This window comes from Maniola jurtina, chromosome 2 (assembly GCF_905333055.1).
Source record: "Maniola jurtina chromosome 2, ilManJurt1.1, whole genome shotgun sequence".
Taxonomy (NCBI): domain Eukaryota; kingdom Metazoa; phylum Arthropoda; class Insecta; order Lepidoptera; family Nymphalidae; genus Maniola; species Maniola jurtina.
The window spans coordinates 8,760,435-8,785,665 of NC_060030.1; the positions used below are offsets into that span (position 1 = coordinate 8,760,435).

General features: G+C 36.4%; 3 protein-coding genes across 5 annotated transcripts in view; 2 read left to right on the forward strand and 1 right to left on the reverse strand.

The window, feature by feature from the left end:
- LOC123877523 (lachesin-like) overlaps positions 1-25,231 on the forward strand; it is a 126,941-nt gene that overhangs the window by 60,326 nt on the left and 41,384 nt on the right. The window lies entirely within an intron of this gene.
- LOC123877540 lies at positions 5,402-8,700 on the forward strand. Its single transcript, XM_045924349.1, has 2 exons — positions 5,402-5,830; positions 7,888-8,700. Exons 1-2 carry the CDS (start codon positions 5,653-5,655, stop codon positions 8,481-8,483), a joined length of 774 nt encoding a protein of 257 aa, XP_045780305.1. The 5' UTR covers positions 5,402-5,652; the 3' UTR covers positions 8,484-8,700.
- On the reverse strand, positions 5,875-10,011 carry LOC123877530. 2 transcript variants are annotated; one of them, XR_006798611.1, is made up of 2 exons: positions 8,149-8,284; positions 5,875-7,851 (listed from the first exon to the last, which is right to left on the reverse strand). XR_006798611.1 is itself a non-coding variant. In XM_045924334.1 (2 exons), the coding sequence occupies exons 1-2, from the start codon at positions 9,835-9,837 to the stop codon at positions 6,933-6,935; spliced, it is 1,212 nt and encodes a 403-aa protein (XP_045780290.1). In that variant the 5' UTR covers positions 9,838-10,011; the 3' UTR covers positions 5,875-6,932. The 2 variants fall into 2 exon arrangements, 1 of the variants encoding a protein (XP_045780290.1); XM_045924334.1 differs by lacking the exon at positions 8,149-8,284 and adding an exon at positions 9,545-10,011.

Genomic DNA, 25,231 nt, shown 5'->3' on the forward strand with positions numbered 1-25,231 from the left:
TGCTTTTCGGTAAACTTTGTAATAATATTTCTAAACATTATTTACATGATTTCAACCGAGTTATCTGTGTTGTATGTTATTTGCTGAGTATATTACAGTGATACAGGCTGTAATAAGGACGCTAGCAAAACTTAGCGCCATGATTATACTGCCTAAATACAATCCAATACCAATAACCATTTGCCTTATACTTGTAGTTTTACTGATTTAGTATAGAGTGCAAACTCAGGGTCAATGTTCCACCCACCTACGACGTGGCGTTGACCTCAGGCATCAGTCAGATGTTGTCAATACTTAGCGAACTTTTGAAAATGCAATTTTTTTCTGGCGTATTTGTTTTTTCTAGTCTTCGTTTTTGCTAGCATTCTAATTAGTCCCGGTATATCTCTACAAGTTATTATGGCATATACGTAATATAATATAACTTTTGTTATGTTTATACGGGAAAAAGAACGAGTCAGTTGTAGCAACTTTTAATATCTATTCCGATTAGATTCAGTGTCAGGAAGGAACGCAGATAGCGTTGGCGGAGTTGGAAGGAAATATTAGATGGATCTGGCTTCGAATACAAATATGGGAAGATAGGGAAATCGGATTTACCAGTAGTCCCAGACGTGTCGTATTATTATCGGACTCTTTTTGTGATACATATCATATTTTAATAAAACATGTATCAGTCTCTGTAAGAGTATTCAGTTTCAAGGTTATTACGTGCACCTGTCTCTAACGTCTTTTATAAATTAGTTAATATTTTAATTTTATATCCCTAATTTCATATGCCTATATCTTAGATGATATAATGTAATACAAAAATAAATCTAAGACTAACAAAGACATTTTGATATTTTAGAATGGAATAAAATATGTTTTTATTTGAATTATCAAAATAATTTACCACTGGTTCGGAATGCCATTCCTATCGAGAAGAATATTATACTTTAGACTACGATGAAAATGCACACGAGTAACCTGTATTATAAGCTTAATTCTTCTATATTGTACAATTATTACATATATTGTCTTCTTTGATACTAATAAGCAATGTGAAAACATAATCTATGACTTATTAAGTAACTTTTTAGAGTTTATCTCATGAATGCAAACCGTGCCTACCATTGTCCATATACACGTATGTAATATGCCTGTAATTAAATTCTCTCGGCTTTCCCACATCTGTTCCGTTTGAATGGTAGGTGCATGTGTGGAATCCAACAAGTATCTACAGTCACTATACTCGTGGGCAATATAGGTACATGCATTTATGATCTAAAAAGTTTAGATTGTTAATAGAACATGATTAAAGTGTAAAATTGGTTAATAAATCTTAGAACCCGATATACGCCGGTCAAAGTTCGCACCAACCCAGAATCTATACCTATATGTGATTTACAATTTACGTGATTCTTATTATTCGTTAGTAATTGTTCGAAAAGAGAGAGTCATTAAGTATAGTGTTGTTTCTTTTAACCACGCCACTGATGACTTCGCCCCCAGCACAATATTTAGTCATCCTTACTATGTATATTCTACGCAGTCTTGTCTTTCCTGCCCCTAGAATGTACTTTTGTAAATTGTGAAGCCAGAAGCTCGCAAATGTGGTCCTATATGAAACCAACCAAGCCAACTGAGTGGTGTGAAATTAGAGGTAGAGACCGAAGAAAACGATGACATGCGTAGCGAAATGATCGAGTAGCTGAAGCTGAATGAAAGCGATTAAGCGGGTCTTTATTTAAAAACCTTGATATCATTAGGTCTCCCGCTAACCAAGTGAGTCAGTCAGTTGTTCGTTATTCAAGACTGGATTTCTTCTCATCATCATAATATGAAGCAAAATGCGCTATTTTGAGACAAAACCAGTTTCATTAGGTAGGATACTTACTCATTAAGGTACCTATGTGTCTGTGAATTATTAAAAATTATTTTTTCGGACCAAACATTTAAATAAAATTAAAATATTGTGATTGAATAAAATATTGTTTGCAATTTGTGTTTATAAATCGAACATATTTTACTTTGTCGCCGAAAATATTTTTAAACTGCTATCAGCACCAATATATTTCGATCAATTTGCATTAATTTTAGCTCGTTTCAGAGTGCTTCAACTCTCACTCACTTTTATTGCTATTAGCTGTGGTTTTATTTATATTCGGCATGGATGTTATTGCCAAAAAAGCAGGTGACTCAAATACATAAGTGAATTTTATTTATAGAGTTCATAGATTTCTAGAGGTAGGCTATTTTTTATCTTGCACAAACAAACAGCTCTCGCAGATTTTTAAAAAACCTAAACCACCTCAATGAAGTTGCGGGTATAAATATAAAGTAATAATAATATTGTAAGTGAAGTTTTTGTTTTATTCTGGTGAAGTTAGAGGGAAGTGTCAAATCGTGCCTGTTAGCATTTGAAAAAACTGCTAAACTCACAACCATTGATGTTTCTAGGAGGAATTTTGCTCACACTCCTCCCATAGCTGGGTAAAAAAACGTTGACGTCACGAGTGATCTCAAGAGAAGAGGAGTTTGTCGTCGGACATCCTGTAGGATTGTCCTTTCACTAATTAAATCTCGGCGCGGGACAATGCGGTTTCAAAACGACCGCCTCTTAATTATTGTTGCCGCTTTTAACATCCGGCTTGAACTTACTTTCATTTTAACTCCGAAATTCCTTTACATTATTACAAGCAGGGTGCTGGGTGATAGCTTAAGAGACAAAATAATGTCAAGTAATTTTTATTATTAAGAACTTTTGAAACAATTAATGCATTTGCGAAAATAATATTCGAATTGGAGCTCTGACTTATCTTTATATAGTTAGCCAAGTCCTAATAAAAAATCTTTCGAGCAGGACTCAGTTAACGATTTTGAGCATTACTGATCGAAGGAGGATTTATTTTTATAACACTCACTACAGAAAAATCATTCGTTACAAAGTCCGCAATGTAATCGCAGTTTTACGTATCTACTCACCGATGCCGATGTAACGATGGAATCCGAGTTGTTACATTACAAGCGAATGGTCAGTACGCACCTACGATACGGCATCTTCTCGTACAACAAGTCGTCACCTGGAACTTTGCAGGAAGTGCTATTGTCGCGGGGCGGCCGTGGGGTTGTTCTCTCTCTAATTAAATCTCAGCGGGACAGTGTGGTTTCAAAACGACCGCCTCTTAATTATTGTAACGGCTTTTAACATCCGACTTGAACTTACTTTCACGTTACTTCAGGGTTCTTTAACACCATTACATGGCATACTTGAGAGGGCTTTTTTCAAATATTTAGGGTAGATTTATCTTCCGTGCCTAGTAATTGAAGAGTGATTAAAATTGTGTAAAGGATTGTAGAGTGACATACATAGTATATTAAATAATTTACTGTTTTATACAAACAAACTTTTCGAATGTAATGAAATTTTGAACATACGTTCTAGAAACATATATCTGTCTGTAAATATTAGAAATGTGGCAAACTACAGACACATTATATTAGTTTCTAGAAAGTATTTACAAAATTTCATTGAGTTTGATTGGTATCGTATGTAAGATTGTATTCGAATGTATGGAAAGCGCTGGAGAGTACTCTAAAAAACGATCTCTGCAACCTGGAAATAATAATGTAATGTAAAACCATTTTTCATAATTATTTTATATCGGGTGTGAAGTGATTGCAGGCTTGAGCAAGTCTGTTAAAAAAATAAAAAGAAAGCCAGGCACGCCAGGCAGTGGAAGATTGTACAGCGTGAACGTACTGCATTAAAGGTGAGCTGAATTTTCATTCTAATAAACGAATTGTTTTTAGACGTTTAAAGCGTAGCGGGCTGTTTAGCTGCAGCCTGGCTGGAGCTGAATACAAAGCAGCCGACTGGTTTTTACTCACTCGTAATGAAGGAAGAAAGTTTTTTTACGATGGCAAAGACAAAAGAAAGGGTAATGATTTTAGCAGTCTTGGCTGTGGTCTAGGTATGTATTTAAATAAGCGGTGGCAGCCTAGTGGTTAAGATATCGGTCTCGATTGGGGGGATTAGAGGTTCGATCCCGGGTACGCATCTATAACTTTTCAGAGTTATAAGCAGAAAAAGCATTTAGGATGCTAAGTTACATATTTAAGTTTGAGCTATAGCTCCGAATAAAAGAATATTTATTAATTTAATTATATGTTTCAGTATTCAGTCGTTAGTACCTTATCAATATCTGAATTTCATATAACTTTTTGTTTTAACAATCGTATATTATGAAAAAAAATTGTAATTAGTCTTCGGGGAGGGCGGGTGGAGGCGGTCTTCGAATGCCTTTTTTCAATTTATTTATGCGCTGCAAGTTGAAACCCTCTCTAGCCGACTTCGCCAAAACTAAAGATAGAAAAGGTAAAAGATACCTGCATTAAAGTATAATGTAGAAGAAAACTAAATAAAACTACAGATTCCATCGATTTTATTGAAAAGTACTAATTAAAGATATTAAACAAATCTATCGGCCCACATCTAAACGTATAAAAAGATAAGTCCTGACTGACTGTTCTATCAATGCGCAGTTTAAACCACGCAGTAGGTTTCTTTTATTACGTATCACCTACTAAGAAAGGATTTTCGAAAATTCCATCCCCAAGGGGTCAAACAGGGCATAAAATTTTCTATGAAAGGCCTTATTTTTCAAGTTATACATATGTAGGTAAATTGGTATTTTGGTTTTGATTAAAATGAAGAATTAGATGTTTCGGGGTTTTTAGAACTTCTACCTCCAATGTGGTTAAATAGGGGAAGTGAGTATCAGAGTCATTTTTCAAGTTATATCTATTAGAATTGGTATTTGGGCTTTCGGGAAAAATAAAGAAGTACGTTTTCAGTTTCAGGGTTTTTGGGGATTCCACTCAAGCGAAGCCGGGTCGGGTCAACTAGTACGATACAATTTTGCTGTTGATTATATTTTCTGCTAAAGGCAAGCCTTATACGAAGCAGGTGTTCAGGCACGCTAATCGTCAATTTGTGATCCAATCGGTCCAATCTTACATGTGATACAGGTTCTATTATCTACGTACACCGTCATTAGCTATATCATGTCCATGATTAATACTGAAACAAATTTTCTTTCAATATTAATCATTATTGGTTTCATTATTTGATTCAAATTAGTTTCCTGTGGGTTTAAAAAGATGCAAACAGATGAACCGGGAGGGCACGGACCGCGGGGTGGCGGTCTCCAGTTAGCACAAAGGACGGCGCGGGGCGGGCGGAAAGTTTTAATATCCCTCCGATTAGATTCAGCCACAGGGACGAAGGTACAGAGGGATTGAAAGGAAATATTTTACCATTGAACACGAATACGAATTTCCAAAGATAAGGTTAAGACGCACTGGATTACCGAGTGCTACGTTTACGTTTTACGCCGCTCCGCCGGGTCTAAGGGTATAAACTGCGTTAAGCGTGCCTCTCGCGTGTCCATACAAAAACGACCCGCGCGTGCCCATGCGCGTGCACACGCTCGTGAGCCCGTCGCGTGATACTTCCGTGCAATGGGGCACGCATGCACGCGACGTGATCACGCATCACGTTGGACGGGTCCACGCGCGAAGCCCGCTAGCGGGTGCACGCGCGTGCTTGTTCAGTTGACAGCGCTATCTCGAACCGACCGCACGCGCGTGCCCGGCCCATAACAAAAAATGACAAATTTTGATACAGAAAGGGTAATTGTTGAAGTTCAGTGTCGTCCTGCCATATGGGACCAATCAAGCGAAATATTTAAAGACCGGGACGCTAAATCAAAAGCATGGCTAGACATTTGTAAAGTACTGTTTGAAAATTTTGATGACTGGAGTGAAGCAGAAAAAAACATACAAGGTAAGTACCTACACTCTTTTTTTATTTTATAATAACGTAGGTTAGGTAAACTATTCTTTGCGCCTAATTTTTATTTTTAATAATCTATGCAATTAGTTATATATAATTAGTTATTTCAATTGTATTTGTGTCAATTAAATGTTTTCAACAATTAATCCAACTATAAAATTAAAACTCGGAATATTTACAATAATTTACCTATGTAAATATAAAATCATGCTTATATTCAAAACTAGTGCAGAGATACTGCGTATTTCTGAACATTGTGAAATTCGTGTGAACAATGTCCCATAATATTGGTATGGTTTTATATAATTATTGCTCGATAAATTCCAAAGTTCTTTCTTTCGGCCACGCGGTCGCCGCCATTTTGCGCGTCACGAGACAACCAGTATGTTCACGACTGCGAGCTTCACACTACTTCACACTATCGGTGTATTTAGGGTTCAAAATCATTTTAGGGCAGAAACAGTGGATCGGTAGGTAAATAAATAAAACAATTATCAACTAAAATATTTATTATATTGGTTTTAGAATTGGGCTAGTAACTTTGTAAAATAAGCGTGCGTTTTGTAGTTTTGTAGGTTTTTCTTTGACATCTCTCAACTTTAGTTTACAACAATCTAAGTTATTTGGTTACATCCTATGATTTTATATAACTAGATTAGTTATACGCCCGCTTTCAAAGGCAAGAGCAATGGAAGGTAATTGCCTACCATGCAGTTAGTCACGCTCCAATCGGTGTCGCGTCTACATGTGTTTGAGTACCAATAATATTTTAGTAAAAAAGATGCCTACTTGTGTTTTTAGACACTGTACAAACTACACATCACTGGATGTGTAATGAAAGAAAAAAAGTTTCATTTTATGCGTAATTACATAACATTTTACCTATTTAATGTAAGAATACTGAATTTCTTATAATTTTCGACTGTCATGGCGGCGCAACTGGTTACATCCGATGAATTTAACAAATAAAATCATTAGGTATAAAATGTCTGCTATGCTGCTGTCAAAATATGCCTGCTATGTTAATAAAAAATGTGTGGTAAAAAACCGTGAAAATTCAATTATTGAATGTACATAAATTATAAAAAAGCCTTCAATAAATACTGCGATCTTGCCATGACAGCTGTCCGTCTGCAACGAAATAATCTGCGAAGCTATCGCGTAATGTATACGAATCTCTGTGGGTATTTCCAATTAACCCCCGAACTGAACGTATATGGTCTGGTATAATGACAATATCATGAAAGTCATTAATTTGACTTCTTGATCTTATAAAATTATGCAAAATACAAATTGTTTTAAGAAAACAAATTGCTTTGTCTTTTCCAACGTTCAATGGACGATGGAGTATGCGAAATTTATTAGCCATGATACCAAATGTACACTCAATATAACGTCGCGCTCTCGTTAACCTATAATTGAATATTTTTTTTTTGTAGTTTAAATCGAGAGCTCGAGCATATGGCCGCATGACATGGCTAGATAACCCAAATGCTTCATCTCCTACAATAATATAGGGCAAAGCTGCGGTTGCAGCAATGTTGGTTGGTTTATCATTGTGTATTACGGGCAATGCTTTGGCAGGAGGAATATCTATTAAGTCATTGTTGATTTGTTCGTACAATCGGCTTTGTGTGAAAATTGCGGAGTCAGATTCTTTACCCTGCACTCCCACGTTTATATAGGTAAACTCATAGTTGGCGTTACACATTGCAAGCAGTACAATAGAATAGTAATGCTTATAGTTGTAATAGAGGGAACCACTATGTGGAGGTCTTATAATGCGTATATGTTTTCCGTCTATTGCACCTATGCAGTTAGGAAACTGGGCTTGCGTTAAAAAACCTTTTTCAGTCTCTACCCATAGCGCACGGGAAAATTTTGGTATACATTCTTCCTTTAACCTTTCAATTATAATTTGACAAACTTCTGTTACTATTTTTCTGACCGTGGTTAGTCCTGTCTGATACGCCAGATGAATATCGACGAAGGTATGTCCACTAACTAAATATCTGTAATAAAATAAAATACCTGTGTTATTGTTTCAGTGAAAAAGCTGCAGCAAAGATGGAAAACTGCAAGAGACACTTATATAAGAGTGAGGTCTACTAAAAAAAAACTTAAATCAGGCTCCGGTTCCAGGGCAAATAAAACATACGTTTACTATAACATGCTGTCATTTTTAGATTCAAACTCGAATACTCAAGGAGAAGAATCGGCAGACAATTTTAATCAGTCAGTAGAGCAAAACGCGTCACCGAGAACTTCACAAAATAATACGATTATTGAAGAAGATTTGATTAATGTACCTAGCACCAGCTCCAGCGTTACCAAAGAAACACGATCTTCCAAGAAACGTAAGTGCGAATCGCCAACTGATTTCGAATTAGAGTTGTTAAATTACGTGAAGAATAACACTGCAGATAATATGGACGAAGACTTGAATTTTTTTAAGTCATTATTACCAACTGTAAAAAAATTGAGTTGCTTTAAAAAATTATTATTTCGTACGAAAGTATTACAAGCTTTAATTGATATTGAAAAAGAAATGATTATTACCATTGATGACCTTTCATTAACGCAAAATACGGTAACGAATGATTTAGAATCCTTAAATGTAAGATCAGATACGAACAATGAATAAATAGGTAACAAGAAAGACTTTGAAGATTTGATTAAGACTGTTTAATTATTAAGAACAAAAGAAAGAGAAGAACATGAAGAACTATTTAAGTTAGTAAAAAGCGCAATTTTATATTTATATTTTTCTGGTCTCATGTGCAATTATTATGATATACAAGGGCATTCGCCAAAAGTTTACAAGCCTTGAGGTGTCATGTTCATAAGGAAAGAAACGGGGTCGATTCGGACACTTTTATCTTAAACCCTATTTTGGGGTCAAATAAAAAAGTGTATCAATAGACCCCTTTTTTACTTAATGGACCTTTTTTTTGAACCTACTCATAACATTGCTCCTTCATATGTCCTCTTCTTAAATTTAATCTTTTATGTAGTAAACTGTGATTATGATTGTGATGATAAATAAGAATTTAAAATAATATTAGTACCCGATCTAGTAATAGAAGGGAATAATTAATAAGGGAAATATTCATATGTAAAAACTTGCAATCAATATGCGTCATTATAATTAATACTTTGTAAGGTAGGTATATTATTATAATTAAGACATTTAGACTTATTGTACTGTTTTAACTGTTATTGTGTTTTTTTATTTTAAACTTGAACCTGTGATTTTATTAGTGTATTTCAAATGAATAATCAATGACTAATTGTAACGTAGCGTTTATGCAAGACACTGTGATGACTGTTGTGATTAAGTATATAAAAAAATAAGTGAATAAGTAGGTATAGATAAAAAAAAACGAAAAAGATAAAACTGTGTAATTTAGAAATAACAAAATATAATTAATAAATATAAGAAACTGTGATTAATATGATGATTAATAAGTGTGCGGTTATGTGTTTCGGTCCGTGAACCACATCAAGAAAAACATTTTAAGCCATATTCAGGTGTCACTGCCGAAACAATAAGAACTTCTTCTTCTTTCTTGCTTGATGTGGCTAAACAGTAATGTGACTTACATAAATTGGCAAAAAATATGAGTGTTCTAAACTTTTGTTAAATAATGACTGTTTTTTTACATGAATAAAGATGATTATTAATATCGAAATGTCTTTACTTACCGCAATGTCATTGCAAATCGTTCCATTGGTGATACGATTGACGTAGATTTCAATCGTAGATTGTTAGTCTTCAAATAGGGCTCCAGTTTTGAATATAATTCATCATAGACTTGTAATGAAACTTTAAAATATTTGAAAAAAAACCTTTCATTTTTTCTTAATATACCAAACTTCACCACGAATTCCCCGCACAGTAACCTAGATTCAACGAACGGGCTTACTGGCTGGCGTCTTTTTTTGGCAATTCGTCGTCGCCGTCGTCTTGATAAATAATACAACATTAATTTATCCATTATTACTTATTCGACTGTACACCTCCAACGTCAAAATTGTACTGAGAAAACTGCGTACGCGGATGCACGCGCCGATGCCCGCGCATAAGCACGCGAACGTGCTCACGTGCGTGCACCAGAAGCGTGGCCCGCGACGTGCTCACGTGCGTGCACACGCTTAACGCAGTTTATGCCCTAAGAGTTTTACTAAATCCTGAAAAACTACCGCAGATTTACTCCTGGCACTTACGAGTTTATGGGGCTTAATCCTATTTCAAGGAAAATAGCTTACAAAGAGAAGCTTTTTTCTGACGAACTGCTAAAAATAATTTTGATATCATGTACCCCTATTAGTTTCGAATGTACTTACTAATTGTATTTAATTATAGTTTAGAAATAGTACTTATATTTTAAAAGTTAGATTAAAGTAAAGTATATTAAAAGAAAAAATGCTAAAAATAATCGTGTGGTATGCCTGCATGTAGAAATAATTTTATGAAAAATAATCTAAGGTAAAATTAACATAAAATTTTCTAATAAAAATTCCTGTTCTGAAATTGCCCTCCGTAAAGATTATTTTTCGGCTGTCCGACCGCGTCTATAGAGTACGAGGGTGAGTCCCGGCCGTACGAAATGGGGAAGATTCTAAATCCATATTCGATTGACAGAATCTGCTCTGAGCCGAACTGACAAGCTGCCGAACTGTTTTGCATTTATATAAACATCTCCCACCTTTAATATACGTGGTATCGCCGGTGACAGTCACTTTTTCATTCGAAAAGGCTCTGCGTTCAGAATTACTTAACTTCGTGAGTACAAGTAGGAACCGACCTGTATTATATTGATTTTAGTTGATCAAACTTGATTTACAACAAGAAAGCTTATGTTTATTGACAACCAATACGTGTGGATTTAGATTTGTTAAAAATCCCGTAACGCTTAGATTTTTCCTTTAAATTCTGTTAGGTTCCCTACTGTCTTTCTTCTTACTCTCTTAGATTCTAAACTAATAGAATTAATTAAAATGAAAAAGTAAACCTATGAAGCTGAGAGCGAAGCGAATCGCTGACATCCGTAGCGAAACGTAGGTCAAGACGGTGAACAAAATAAATGGCTATTTTTGTACTTATTTGTTATAATTTTTGGTGTTTAGTATTATTTTGGGGTCCCAAAGTTTATTTTGGTGGTCACTATAAGCATATCTTACAAATAATCGCATGTAACTTTATTGGCATACTTCCTTTAGGGCATGTAAAAATCAGTTGCAAAATGAATTTTGTATATATCGCGCTATCCACAAGAGTCGCTCTAGTAGCTAGGCTATTTAAACGGTGATGCAGAGAGCATAGGAGCAGGGGGAGTGAACCTTCATCAAGTGGTTGACTGGTATTAGAGCGTGCGATTGTTCCTCCGCGCTACATTCCACTACACACAATATATTTCACTCGCTGATATCTCAAACTTACTATCCCATTAAGATTGGATTCCAGCTTTTTTTATTCGACTATGTCGAACCAAAAATAGTGTATCTAACAGCTGTCTATCTAAACAGCTATATTCTTCTTTCTGTTCAGGGTTTCTTTTGGGCAGCTAGACGTCGCTGCCGTCTGCTGAAACACTGCTGGTGCACAAGATCACTCCAACAATTCGACCTGACTCTAGAATCCATGTAGGTCAACCGAATTCAGATGCATAAAAGATCTAAACGTAGACACTTTGTGTGACTTACATAATACCTAATTACTTTCTAGTCCTTGTTACAAAGAAGATGTGGTATTAATTTCATCCATTGTATTATTTGTCACGCGATTACTAGCCTGTTATATTGTTATACTAGAAGGGATGAAAGCGTGAGGGCGAACAGACCTTCATCAAGTGGTTGACTGGTATTACAGTGTCCGATTGTTTCTCTACGTCGCATTCCTCGGCTAACGCAATGCATATTATTTTACTCACAGATTTTTTTTAAACTTTAAACAATTCTATTGTTTAATTTATACTGTATTTATAGAAATAGAAATAGAAAGATTTTTACTATTGATTAACTTTTGGAAGTGCTTTTGAATCGTCACTGATTCTACCACTGGTTCAGAATGCCTAACCAAGAGAACCAGCAAGAAACTCGGTACTATTACATTCTGATCAAATTATTACATGAGATCTTCTTGGAGTTTTGTTTTATAGTGCTTATATACAGGCATATACAAATGACGAACGAATATAATGTTATTATATTGATAGTAGCTGTTTTGTATCAAATTCACTACTAGCTGATTTACGCAACTTCTATTGCGTTGATTTACGTTTTTCTAAGGATATCTACTACTAGAATTACCCAAAATCCTTTCATAGTGCGTTCACAGTATAGAACAAAGAATCTTTAAAATTTAAGAATTTGAAAAAAATTTAGTTTTTGTTTTACCAGTTTAAATCAAAATAAAAATTTATTTATTTCATTCTTGTACTATACAACTATGACTCTAGTAACAGTTCGGAATAAAGACCCTATTGGAGCAATTATACTGGGATTCTAAAGGGGATTCTAATTTAGGCTGTGCGTTATTTGTCAGTCAGCCACGGTACTGATTTTTATGAATAGACGCTATAGAATAGATACGATAGAGACAAAAGGCAGCTTTGACATCACTAGACACAGTAGCACTTTACACAGTAGATTGAAACTAATGATAAGTATTTTAAAGATGCGACACGTTGCCCCAAAATGTGCATATTCATTGTTGCCTTTCATTTAAAAAGAAGCTCAACAAAATATTACTTTATCTCATACAGTGAAAATAAGTCTTGACTCATTCACAGATTAACTCATCAACGCCCAGATCAAACTCTTGGATCTAGAAAGCTGAAATTTTGTACAGAGGTTCTTTTATAATGTAAATAGATAAGGAAAAAGGCTGGATTTTTCGGATTTCCCGCGGGCGATCGCCAGCTTGGGATATAACATTCTGTTCTGTACTTTTTACTAAAATACCTAAACATTGCAATCTGTAAACAATAATTCCGCTTGCCAACATCAAGGAATGAAAAAAACTGTTTGTTTAAGAGGTGTAATTACAAAATCCCTCGTATACCAAATTTTCCAATGTTTTCGAGCGGCGCGAACGTACGTGCCGTAAAAATAATTCGACGCTCTTCTGGGATCGTTTGTTAAACGTCACGCGTAAAACATATTATAAAGCCAATAAAACGTGTTTACAAGGGTGAGTAGAGCTCGCCCGCGCTCGTCCTCGCTTTGCGTTCCCGCTTGATATCCGCGTAAACATTTTAGCGCTGCAATAAATTTAACTTCATCTGTCTCACGAGATTTTTTTTGTCTAAATTCGAGACAATCGATGAGACTCTTAATGTTAAGTAGAAATTGTTTTTCGTAGCAAATATATATCCATACTCCCATATTAATATCATAAATGCTAAGGTGTGCAGTTTCACCGATTTTGACGTTTGGCACAGAGATAGCTTGCAGTACGCGGAAGGACGTAGGCTACAACGTAGCCTACGTCCTTCCGCGGAAAAACCTACGTCCTACGTCCTAACGGACGTAGGACGTAGGTTTTTACTGGAAAATTAAAGGGTTCCCATGGGATTTTTTAAAGCATTAATCCACACCGAAGAAGTCACGGGCATCATCTTTTTTTGGTATAGAGATAGTTTGCATCCTAGAGACTGCATATAAGCTACTTTTTATCCCAGAAAATTAAAGAGTTCCCACAGGATTTTTTAAAATCCGAAACTTACGTGGACAAAGTTGCGGGCATCATCTAATCTGCTTGCCTGGGAGTTCGTCATAATCCTCTCAAAGGTGTGTGATGTCTGCCAATCCGCACTTGGCCAGCGTAGTGGACTATGGCCTAAGCCCTTCTAATTCTGAGAGGAGACCCGTACTCAGCAGTGAGTCGATAATGGATTGATCATGATGGTGATGATGTTTGTTACAATTATTTGTTAAAAAAAACAAAGGTTGTAGAATTTCGTAGTTGCCGGGGGACACGATATTCGTAAATGTTTAAGCGTTGCAATAAATTTACCACTATCCTACTCACGAGCCATTCCGTTTTCTTCCGGCCGGGGATCAGTTGGTTCGCGGCTGTAATCTCGGTTGACTCGGATTTTCTCTTCTCTTGTAACAGGAATTATACAATTATGTGCTTTCGCATATTTCTTCCGCTGAGCGTTATTTATGACGAATTTTATTCACCAACCTCTGTTTTATATAAATCAGACTCAGATTTGTTCAGTGCACTGGGCATAAGTGACATGCTAAAGTGCTACTGAAAATAAGGTAAAAAGAGGTGTAAGCAGTCATGGTACTCTCTTTAATTTGTGTAAATTAAGTGTCAGTAAGAGAGCTTTTTAATAATTATGGTTACAGAGGAGTGGCACTTGCAATTTTCGACTTTGCCGGCATCGCTTGTCGGCAGTTACCCTTGTTTCTGGTTTTCAGTGGTCGACGTGCTGCGGTGGTTGCCGCCGACACGCAACAAAAGTCGACTAAAAGCCACACGTCAGTAAAAAAACACATCTTACGAAAAATTGGAAACATAGCATCGGTCAATGAGGTAAGTATCAGGTACAGAAAAGCAAGTTGTGCCAATTTATTCAAATATTTTAAATCATATAGTATTTACTTCGTCAAGGGCTCATGGTGTCTGTTATTTTTTTTTAAATACTGAAATATTTGTAGGAATACAAAATTGATATACCTACCTCTACTTAGTGTGTGGGCCGAGATATTGTGCTATCATACAATTATAATAATACCACGGTTCAGTACAATTTTCTCAAGAAACAAACCATTACGTAACGTCGCAAAATAGCCTGTTTGTCGGTCGGGCTGACAGGGGTGAACGGTGAATACACTTGAGAACTGTTGTAGTCTATTAGCTCTTGTCAAGGCGGTTCAGACTCCCAAGTCCCTTCAGTTTTTATTCTCCCTAAAGATTTTCCGGACTAATCTTAGTAATTAATAAAATCAGAAATATTTTTATAGGATGCTTTCAGTATTATAGAAATTAAAAAGCATTCGGTTTCACAAAATCATTCAGGATTAAAACGATTTATGTAAAGTTTGCAAGGGAAAGTGCAAGTTGATTTCATTAATAATTCAGAATCTCTAAAATAGTAAACTTTGCCTCAAATATTTCGTTACTGAACAAAAAAAATTGTTTTCACCCCTATCTACCTAATCGATACACGACATTTTAAAGCGAATTAAAAATCTGTTCAAGTAGGTTATAAGGCAGGACAAATGCAGTGAATTCTATACCTACTTACACAATACATTAATCAGAACGAGTCTACACTGCAGTGCCCTTTTGCAACGCTGATCCACTTTTCTACGGTTGCGAGATTAAAGGGGAGTAACAAAATGAGAAATGGAACGATTTCAGGACGCATTGTTGGCCGGCCGGCCGTTGTCGGATTTATGACAAAGAACAGCCGGATGATTCAATCAGGCCAGTTCTTTAGTTTGCTATATTCATGTTACAGTCGGCATCTATAAGTCTTATTGTTACAAGCTTGTTGTCTTTTTGTATGATTTATTCATCTCGCAGGACCTGTATAGCGTACGTACAATATAAAAATGCGCCTGTTAGGAAATGAATACGGCGATTTCCTGGGGCGAGCATGTAATAGACAATAGCTGCTCGTATATTTTCGTTGCTATTCGACTGATGAAATAATTGTAGGCTCTTTTATACAGACAATATAAACGTAATTTTTACAACTGTATTAAAATTACATGGTAACAGATATCAATTGTAAAAATGCGGATGAAATCACTACCCATATTATAAATGGCGAAGTGTGTTTCTTTGTTGGGTTGTCCTTCAATCACATCGCAACGGATCGGCGTGATTTTTTACACGGGTATAAGTGCGCAAAGACCTGGACAGTGACAAAGGCTACTTTTATCCCAGAAAGAGATCCCACGAGATTTTCAAAACCTAAATCCACGCGGATCGAGTTACGGGTTATAAATACTGTTCAGAACGCGAATGCAATTTACAATTTAAATATTCTTAATGTGGACGCGGTGTCGCTCCGGGCAATAGAGGACGTGGCGCGGAGAGCGGCTTCCACTACATCAATCACTCGCGGACACTGCGCTTGAATATTTCTAATTATTCGCCCATTTGGTCTAACAGTTAACACTACTAGTGGTAAAGAATACTAACTTAGAGATATGCGACATGTAATCTGCCAAAGCAATGTATGCAATACAATAGCGCGCGCGTCTACGCATCTTATTGCACTGGATTACAAGATGGGGTGGTTCAAAGCGTGGACCAACAATTTAGTGAAAGGCCGGTAACGCATCGGCGGTACTTCTGGTGCTACACGTGTTCATGGGCGGCGGATTACTTCCATCTCCAAGTGTGCGTTGCGCTTTAGATTTCTTGTCTCACGTATGCTCAGATAGCAAAGTAGTATGTATTTTAAATTCTTTGCGAATTTGGCGTGCCGCAACTTATTTATATCAAATGTTTACGTCGTAATGTGGATTTGTTCAAAGGATTTTACGAATTCCGTTTCGGGGGCGCCTTGAACACGCCGCTTAATTTGCATACGTATAAGACGCTCACAAGGAATGTAATATTAAAATACGTATGCCTGTACTGTCGCAGCCAACGAAGTTCATTACATGACAAGTTGCGGGATAATAAAGTCGCTTTTTGCAGGTAGCTCTTCTGTATTTTATCAAATACGCGATTTTTGTGACAAGGAGTTTTGTGTGTTCATCTATTAAGGTTAATTTGAAGCCGTTGTTCTGCATATTTCGCCAGGGTTATGTTTGTTCACAAACGTTCCTCCGGGAAGAAGAGGCTCGTCTCAAGAGGCACTTCGGCTGAAGAGAGCCCCTTCGTAAGGTGACAAGCCCCGTCTAATCTCCGTAGCTTAATGCCTTTTACGTCAATGTGTTTATGTTGTAGTACGCTTTTATCAATGAAAGCTCGTTAATTGCCTCGGTTTTTTTAAAAATTGTTGTTTTACATCGCAGTTTAGTTTACATTTCTTACCTGTTTTGTTTTATGTAAAACGTATATAAATATAACAAATACTTAAATTCGAGAAAATACATGAGTCATTATGATCATCATCGCCGACCGATAAACGTTCACCAGTTGTTTCTTGTAGGGACTTCCACATGCTAAGTTCTTGAACCATCAGCGCTCCTGCGACTTGTTTGATTTCGTCTAGTAAATATAAATTATATTATTATAATATAAATTTATTATTGAAAACAAGTGGACTTATTTATTTATTTAGTAGAGTTATTTTCTTTAAAAACACTTAAAAATATACCTTAATAGTGGGCTTTGTCGCTCGATCATAATACCTAGTTACGTAGAAGCTCGTTCATTTGGAAATGTAATAAACATTTTATGCGTAACATTTTCTTATATTAAAGGAATAAGCGCTGCCAACACGTCTGGGACACAATGTACGTGTTTACAAGGAATCACAGAATGTTCCCCGCCCGTCTTGGCCACGTCATTTACTGAATTTGTTCTTTTATCAGATAATTTCATTATTTTGCTTATTGAGATTGCCTTATTATATAGTATGAAGATAATTTTCGAAGTATCTCATAAAATCTTTCAAAACATTGTGGCTCAGGCAGACACAATACTTTTAACATTAACTATAGCGTTGATCACTTTTTCTTGGTCTGGTATTAGTATGAGCTAACTATAATCTACGCGTCGATTTCTTGTTTCATTCCGCATGCAATCAAACGCTGATCACAGTAGTTTGGCGACGTTCTCGCATCTCGATAGTCAAATTCAATAAAATTAGGTATAGTATTTGAAAAAGTCACTTATACGTGCGATTTCGATACCGCAAGCGATCTCAGTTGTGCGCTAAATTGCAATAAAGTATGGATATAGTCGCGAAACCGCTCATCACCGATTTGTATTATACTTTCACTAAGAGCGACTTCAGATCACCTTACTTTGCGCATATACGCTCGCATTGTACGCGCGTATGCACGCGCTTTTTGTAATACGCGCATCTTGTACCTACAAGCGTAGCCACGCTTTTAAGCTCAAGCCGTTTTTTAGTCTAAATCTATTCCACATTGCTACTGACAAACCGACTGGCACCGGTGATACTCGCCGGAATAAGTGCGTGCACACGTGTTTGGTTTATTAAAGCGCGTATAGAAAAACGAGCGAAAACGCGCAGAAAAAACGCCAATCTGTAACGGCTCTATAACTTCAGTTTAAATTAATATATTGATCTGACACAAACATGTACATCTGTATTCGCGTAGTGCGGTGCGAGCAGGCGTTATGAATACCTATGACATGTCGCGGGCATTATCTGCGAGTTGGTAATATATTCAAATACGTTTCGTGCGCCATACGCAACTGTGTAGCTGTTGCTATTTTATTTTGTACACGTGACACTACATATAGATATAATTATTGTGAATCTACGTATTACTAGCTTGTAAATAATAAACATTAGGATTTATTGCGAAAAACGTTTATCTCAAAAGAAAATATTTTTATTAAAAAAACAATATAAATATCCCAGTTTCTAGGGATGTCTACATAACTAGTCAATCAAGTAACTAGTAAAAAATCGATCAAGTGTGAGTTGGACCCACATATCTCGATACTACGAGACAAATGCAAGATGAAGAAATAGGTACAATTAAATTTTTTTCGGTTGCGTTCCGAATTAGCACCATATTATTATAATATTTGTATTAATAAACTAAAATATATTACCTATTTAATAAAACTGAAATGAGTTCTTCATTGTTTTTAATTATTCAATGGTAAAAAAATATAAAGTGTAGCAACAGATCACGTATATATACGTAATTTTAGAGACTGTAAGGACAAACCACATTTCATTACGTTTTGATAGAAAAAAAAACCATAAAGCCCCTAAGTAAGCGTTGTTGCACTGACTTTCTAAAATTGGATGATAATAATTAGTGTTAGATTAATGTAGTTTACCAAAAAATTAAAAGTTATTGTTGATCCGCGTATTATAGCAGTGTCTGTATTCACGCGGCAGCACGAGTGGGCGTTATGAATACCTATGACATGTCGCTAGCATTATCAGCGAGTTGGTAATGTATTCAAATATGTATCATGCATGGGCCATGATACATATTTGAATAGATTATAGAGGCGTTGCTATTTTATTTCATACGCATGACAAAACACGTAGACCACAGACTCCATTTTTTGTGGTACTTCAATATTATGGTTAACCTACATTTGTTATTAGTTTATCGTAGTGAATATTGAAAATTCAAAAATTAGTAGCCTGTAGTGCAAATGATGATAGTTACGATTTCGTCTTAGAAATGAACCTCATCATCATCATCACCATCATTGACACTACAGTCAATTTTTCAATTTGGAAATGTTTTTGTCAAATTTTTCCATCTACCTCTTTCCTATGAATAAAATTATTATTTTTTTATTTTAGGTTTTTATTTTAGATTTTTATTGACATAAAAAATCTACAGAGAATTTTTGTTACATTTCACACAGCTTCTTAGGTTGAAATCTATAGGGCGCACTTTGACTTTGTTTAGACTTAAGTTTCAGTTAAAACGAGACAGATTTATGCCAGCGGTATAACGCTGCCTCGTTTTGACAGTGTCTTAAGTCTGGGCAAGTCAAAGTGCCCTCTATAGGTCTTAGAGTCTGAGCCTGTGTCTGATAGCTTCTGCATCCCAGATATCTCTATCCAGCTCAAATTTAGTTTATCAATAGATGTTCGTCCATCGATAATAATCGACTTCATCTTTCTGGGTGGTAAATGGCTCATAATTCACACTAACAAAATCATCTAAATTAAAGCCACGGACCTATTTTCAAGCACACTAGAACAATATATAAAACTTTACCTTAAAAAATATAAGGTATTCCAAACCATCCAAATCTCGAAAATAAAGCAATTCTATAAATAGAGTCTCCTTTGAATAAAGTTTTATAGACTTTTATTTCCATGTCATTATAAAGTACGTGAACTGCGCTGGCGCACGTACACTAGAAAAATGACCCCGCCTGGAAGTCACCCTGTCCGCGCTCCAGCGTTCGAAGGGATATTGATTACTTGTCTGTGAGGAATACAAATGTATCAGGAAACCGTATTCCACCGCTTCTCCAAGCCCATCCTTCGTACTGACACTAGCATTAAACTTCATATACCTAGAGCAATTTTGCATCTGAATCCCAATCTTTCGTCTCAGACTTGGCTAATTATATGCATTTGTCAATTAGATACATCTACTTATGTATATTGTATTTCATTTATATTTAAATTAATGTAAGTAATTAACCAGGTTAAGAAGCAACTTACGAGTAAAATGTATTGGTATCAATTATTTAACTTTTTTTTCGCTGTTTCCATTGCTCGCATCAGATCTGTATATGATAGCGTTTGCTAATTTTTATTTTAAAACGAATGAAATGCGAAATATGCCGTATAACTTCTTTATAGAAGTCCAGTTAACATTGCACGAGCAATGAGAGAGCCCGCGGCAGCTAACTAGCAGGTGCACGTTGGCAAAGAAAAATGAAATAACGCAAAAAGGAAAAGTCGCCGTGGGGGGTGGGGTGCAAACCGTTGGGGTGGTTCTTTCGTGGAAAAGCCAGTTTCCTTTAGTGGAAACAGATAACGATCCGCTCCCGACGACAGACGTATACGTAATACGTAACTGCACTCACTAAGCATCGATCTACATACTCGGCAGTCGCCTATCAAAGGTATCTAATACAACAGATTTTCTTACAAAGAATGAAAGCGCTTCGTCAGTGTTATCATTGTGTAGGGGGTACATTCTTATTTGCAAAAGTGCATAGGAAAATTTATCCCTCAATTTTATTTTAGATATGAAATTTGTTTGGGGAAAGCAGACGTAATATTATTGCAACTTTAAATGGAAGAATTATTACAAACAGTAGGTATATTTTATAGATATCAACACTTTTTAACTAAGTATAATATTTAAATCAGTAAATTAATGTTTATAAAATTACACGAAATCCTTTTGAGAACGTGCAAAATAATTGCAATGAAATGAAATGAAAATTTATTTTTGTTAAAAATACACGAAGTATTCTGAACTGACTTATTTAGTTTATACAGAGAGTAGTCTTCGATTATAGCTAAGAACACTCTCGATCAAGCCGCCTTTCAAACAAAAAATAAAATAAAATCGGTTCATTTGTTTAGGAGCTACGATGCCACAGACAGATACACAGGTACGCACGTCAAACTTATAACACCCCTCTTCTTGGGTCGGGGGTTAAACAAAACATCGCAGATCAATAAGGCAGCCTATGAGTACGACGCACTATACCTAGTAACCATGAAATAACGATTATAAGAGTTTTTAATAATTTCTAAACTGTCGCTGGTCTGGTCTGGTTACCGGCAAAGCCGTGCCGCCAAGCGATTTACCGTTTAGGTATGATGCCGACTAGAAACCGATCAGGGGTCTTGATATAATGAAACTGCCATATTCAATGTCCCTTCTAAGTTAGTCCGCTTCCATCTAAGACTGCATCATTAATTACCACCACGTGAGATCGTAGTTAAGGATTAACTTGTATATTGTACACGAATAAAACAAAAATAGCCAAATCACATATTTTAATGTCTAACATATGAAACTTTAGCATTTTCCATTAAATCCTACACTGTGTCACGTACACCCTCAATAACCTCAGGTACGCATGCCACCCTCAGTGCACAATCGTTACGAGTCAGGTACAAATATTGACAGCGGCTTGCTGCCGCTACCACATAATTACTGCGAGGGTAAGTTTGTTGACTGGAAGCCACTTAAACTGACGCCCTAATGGCTCGTTATTTTGTTAGTTTTCAGACCTAATTATTTTTTATTGAATGGTTACTGCTGTAACAATATTTTGCTTGACTAATTTTAAAGATTATTACCTATCTTCTTGAATATATATTTGTACAAAAGCATACAAGTAAAATATATTTATGTAACTGTTTTATCGATATAAGTAGGTATGGAAATAATATGGTTAAACCCTTAGTTATTCAAAGTTTTAATAAATAATAATTTTATTTTAGGTATTATAGGGCGTAAAAATAATAAGTAATGACGCATCAGTTAGGGTATTTTCAAAGAAAATCACATAATTTATTAATGCTTGGAGAACAACCGATAAAAATCAAAAAAAATGCTCGTCTATCCCGAACTAACAGTCAGATACTATTAAATCAAGTTTTAAAAAGTGTCAAACGAGTGACGTCTTCTAAGCCATAAATAATATTTTTCATTAAATAGCGCCATAACTCTACAAAGCTACAACTTGCTTATTTGTATACCTATAGTAGAAATGCTGTTATGTCTGCACTGTGGGAACAACCCACATGTCACACTCGTGACCTGCATCTATTTCTATGTGGAATTTGTTCAACTAGCATGCTCCTACAAAATATGTTTTACATATTTGACATCGTCGATTCAGGATCAAATCGAGAGGTCCCTCACTCTACTTCACTCAGCTAATAGGCCACATTACGATTCCAAGTCTGTAGGTAGGTGGCAACCCGCCGACAACGCACCGGCGGTGAATATGCAAAGTGGGCATGTTAAATATCGGGCTATCGTGTTGTTGGTACAAATTTGCGCTCACTTGGCAATCTTTGTGTGTAAATTTACATTAATGAAACCATCGATGTAAAATAAAGTAGGTATGAGAGACCCCTACCTGCTAAGTTACGGTATCCTACCATGTAAATTTACTAACGACTGCCCGCGGTTTTGCTCAGTGATGATACAAATTCTCTTTTTTCCCTACCTATCCCGTGTAAATTTAGGAAAATTCGGCCCCATTCCTTATTTACACTATCAAAAATCCTCTCAGAACGAGAAAGGCTTACGCCATAGTCCACCACACTGGTCAAGCACGAATTGGCAGACTTCACACTCCTTTGAGAGAATTAAGGAGAACTTTCAGGAATGTAGGTTTCCTCACGATGTTTCCATCACCATCAAAGCAAGGTATATTTAATTGCTTACCCGCACATAATTCTAAAAGTTAGAGGTGCGTGCCTGGTATCAAGCTCCAGACCCCCGAACGGAACAGGAGGCCGTAGTCTTAACAACGAGGCTACCTAAACAATTAATAAGTACCCAGTGTAAAAATGTTCTATAAGTTCGACGACGCGGTGCACAGGTAATAATGGGTGACAGTACGATTCCAAGTCGCTGGAAAATGTGGTAGCCCGCCTCGCCGCAAACTGCCTGTCAGTATGCAAAGTAGCTGGTTAAATATTGGACAAGAGTGTCGTAGCTAAATGTGCGTTTAAAAAGTTTTATTTTACACTCAGAAATTAGGTATCTAATATTATTGTGTTTAGTACCTACGAGCACATTATTGGAAAGACTTATTTTATGTAAATAATAGCTGACCAGATCTGGCTTTCACTCTGAAAGAAAATTAATCAGGCAGTCAAGCCAAGATTTTTTATAAGTAAGTAAAGGATAGATAATAATAGTTAGTTAATTTATATCAAGCCCAATTCAAAACAATGCTGCAGTGGTATTCTTATTGGTCAAATAATGTGCTTTATTTAATGCATACTTTTATATTTCTTTCACTAGATACATGATTACAGCTAGATGCTGAAATAAATTGTTAATTTTGGCAATGTTCTTCATTCATCAATATTTGTAAAAAAAAGAGCTACGGCGTGTCGCAGTAAAAAATTGTAAGGCGCCCGTCCCTCGCTATGCGGCATTGTGCCCGAAATGACACGTGAAAGGCGTCGAGAGCGCCGCGTTACTGACTTCACAAAAGGCTTACAGATGCGCGCACCAGAAGATTTTAATGAGGCAACGACTGTGTGTGATTTTATCGCGTGTGCCTTAATGAGAAATAACCAAGCGCATCCTCTTTGACTGCACTCACACGCAATCGCTATCAAAAATGCTACAACATCTCTCACTCATACATACTCGTATAAAGCGAGAACACCACCCATAATATCAGCGCACGTAGGTACATTATTAACCTCTTATATTTTTACGTTTCATAAATTCCACATTTCTATATGGCTCTGAAAACAGCGCCACAAAACATTGTGTGCAATGTACAACGTAATTGTACCGCGTTGGTATTTTTATGGTGTCGTAAGCGTGTTTTTAGTGCAGTGTTTTGATTCAGCGACTCTCTTTCAGTATTATTGTTATATTATTAGCGTTCATTCAGGGTGGTGTCAGCGGTGAAATCGTTCCAGCTTTATAAATGCAATGAAACAAATTATAAGGGGCTAGAAAGTTAGGGGATCCGGATATACCGGCCAATTCTCATCAATGCAAATCACGTTGTCGACTCGTCAACCCAATTACCAAGAAGTGAATTTAAATAAAGATAAGTATCGCCCTCGAGGAGACAATGCTAATAGGAGGTGGAGGCGTGATAATAGGCTCCGACTGGGGCTCTGAGGCGCACCGCAGTAGATGCTTTAATTAGATCTCTCGACTTACGCGCCCGTGAGCCTCAAAACACTTGTTCAATTAGTGATCAGACTTAACAAACTGTATTATGCTAAGCAGCTCTTCCTTCTAATAGGAGTGTTTGAGATGTTGTTGGTTCATATTTTTATTTAATAGCCTTTTTTTTTCCTCGACATTCCTGATAGTATCATCACGTACCTAATAGTAGTATGGTTTTCTCCATCTAGTCTTAGCAATTAAACCTATGCCCTCAGTTATAATCTCCGCCCCACTACTGAGTACGGGTCTCCTCTCAGAATGAAAAGGGTTTAGGCCATAGTCTGCCACACTGGCCCAATGTGGATTGGCAGACTTCACACATCTTTGAGAACATGGAGAACTCTCAGGCATGCAGGTTTCCTCACGATGTTTAACTTCAACGTTAAAGCAAGTGATATTTAATACTGAAAAGTTCCCGGGAATGCGGGATCGAACCTCCGACCTCGGAATAGGAGGCTGACTTCTAACCACTAGGCTACCACAGCTTACAATCTTAGTTTTAAACTTAGTTATAATCTAATTACCTAGTATTGATATGTAAATTTTATCTGTGTACATTTATTTGTCTATGCCCTATGCTCTCTTGTGTCTCTTGTCACGAACTGTCAAAGTGCTGAAATATAGTTGCTCGTATTTAATTAGAATTCTCGTTTTAATTCAAGTACCGAAACCTGCGACTCTGCCTGTTACAACAGGTTATGGGCCCAGGTCCGCGAAAAACGAAGAGCAAAAACAATTTTGTGAAGTTTATTTTCAAACGAGTGTGTCGCAACTTGAACTTGGCACGGTGGTACGCGGCCGGCCGCCATTACCAATTCAGTATTATCGAAAGCACGATGAACGACAAAAATATAATGATGGTCGAGAGGTTCAATGGAGAAA

Excerpts from the sequence above, each read along its gene's own strand:
- LOC123877540 (XM_045924349.1), top strand. The coding sequence starts at position 5,653 with ATGACAAATTTTGATACAGAAAGGGTAATTGTTGAAGTTCAGTGTCGT. Across the intron at positions 5,831-7,887 it reads AGCAGAAAAAAACATACAAG|TGAAAAAGCTGCAGCAAAGA; the intron begins GTAAGTACCTAC and ends TTATTGTTTCAG.
- LOC123877530 (XM_045924334.1), bottom strand. The coding sequence starts at position 9,837 with ATGGATAAATTAATGTTGTATTATTTATCAAGACGACGGCGACGACGA. Across the intron at positions 7,852-9,544 it reads CGATTTGCAATGACATTGCG|ATATTTAGTTAGTGGACATA; the intron begins GTAAGTAAAGAC and ends ATTTTATTACAG.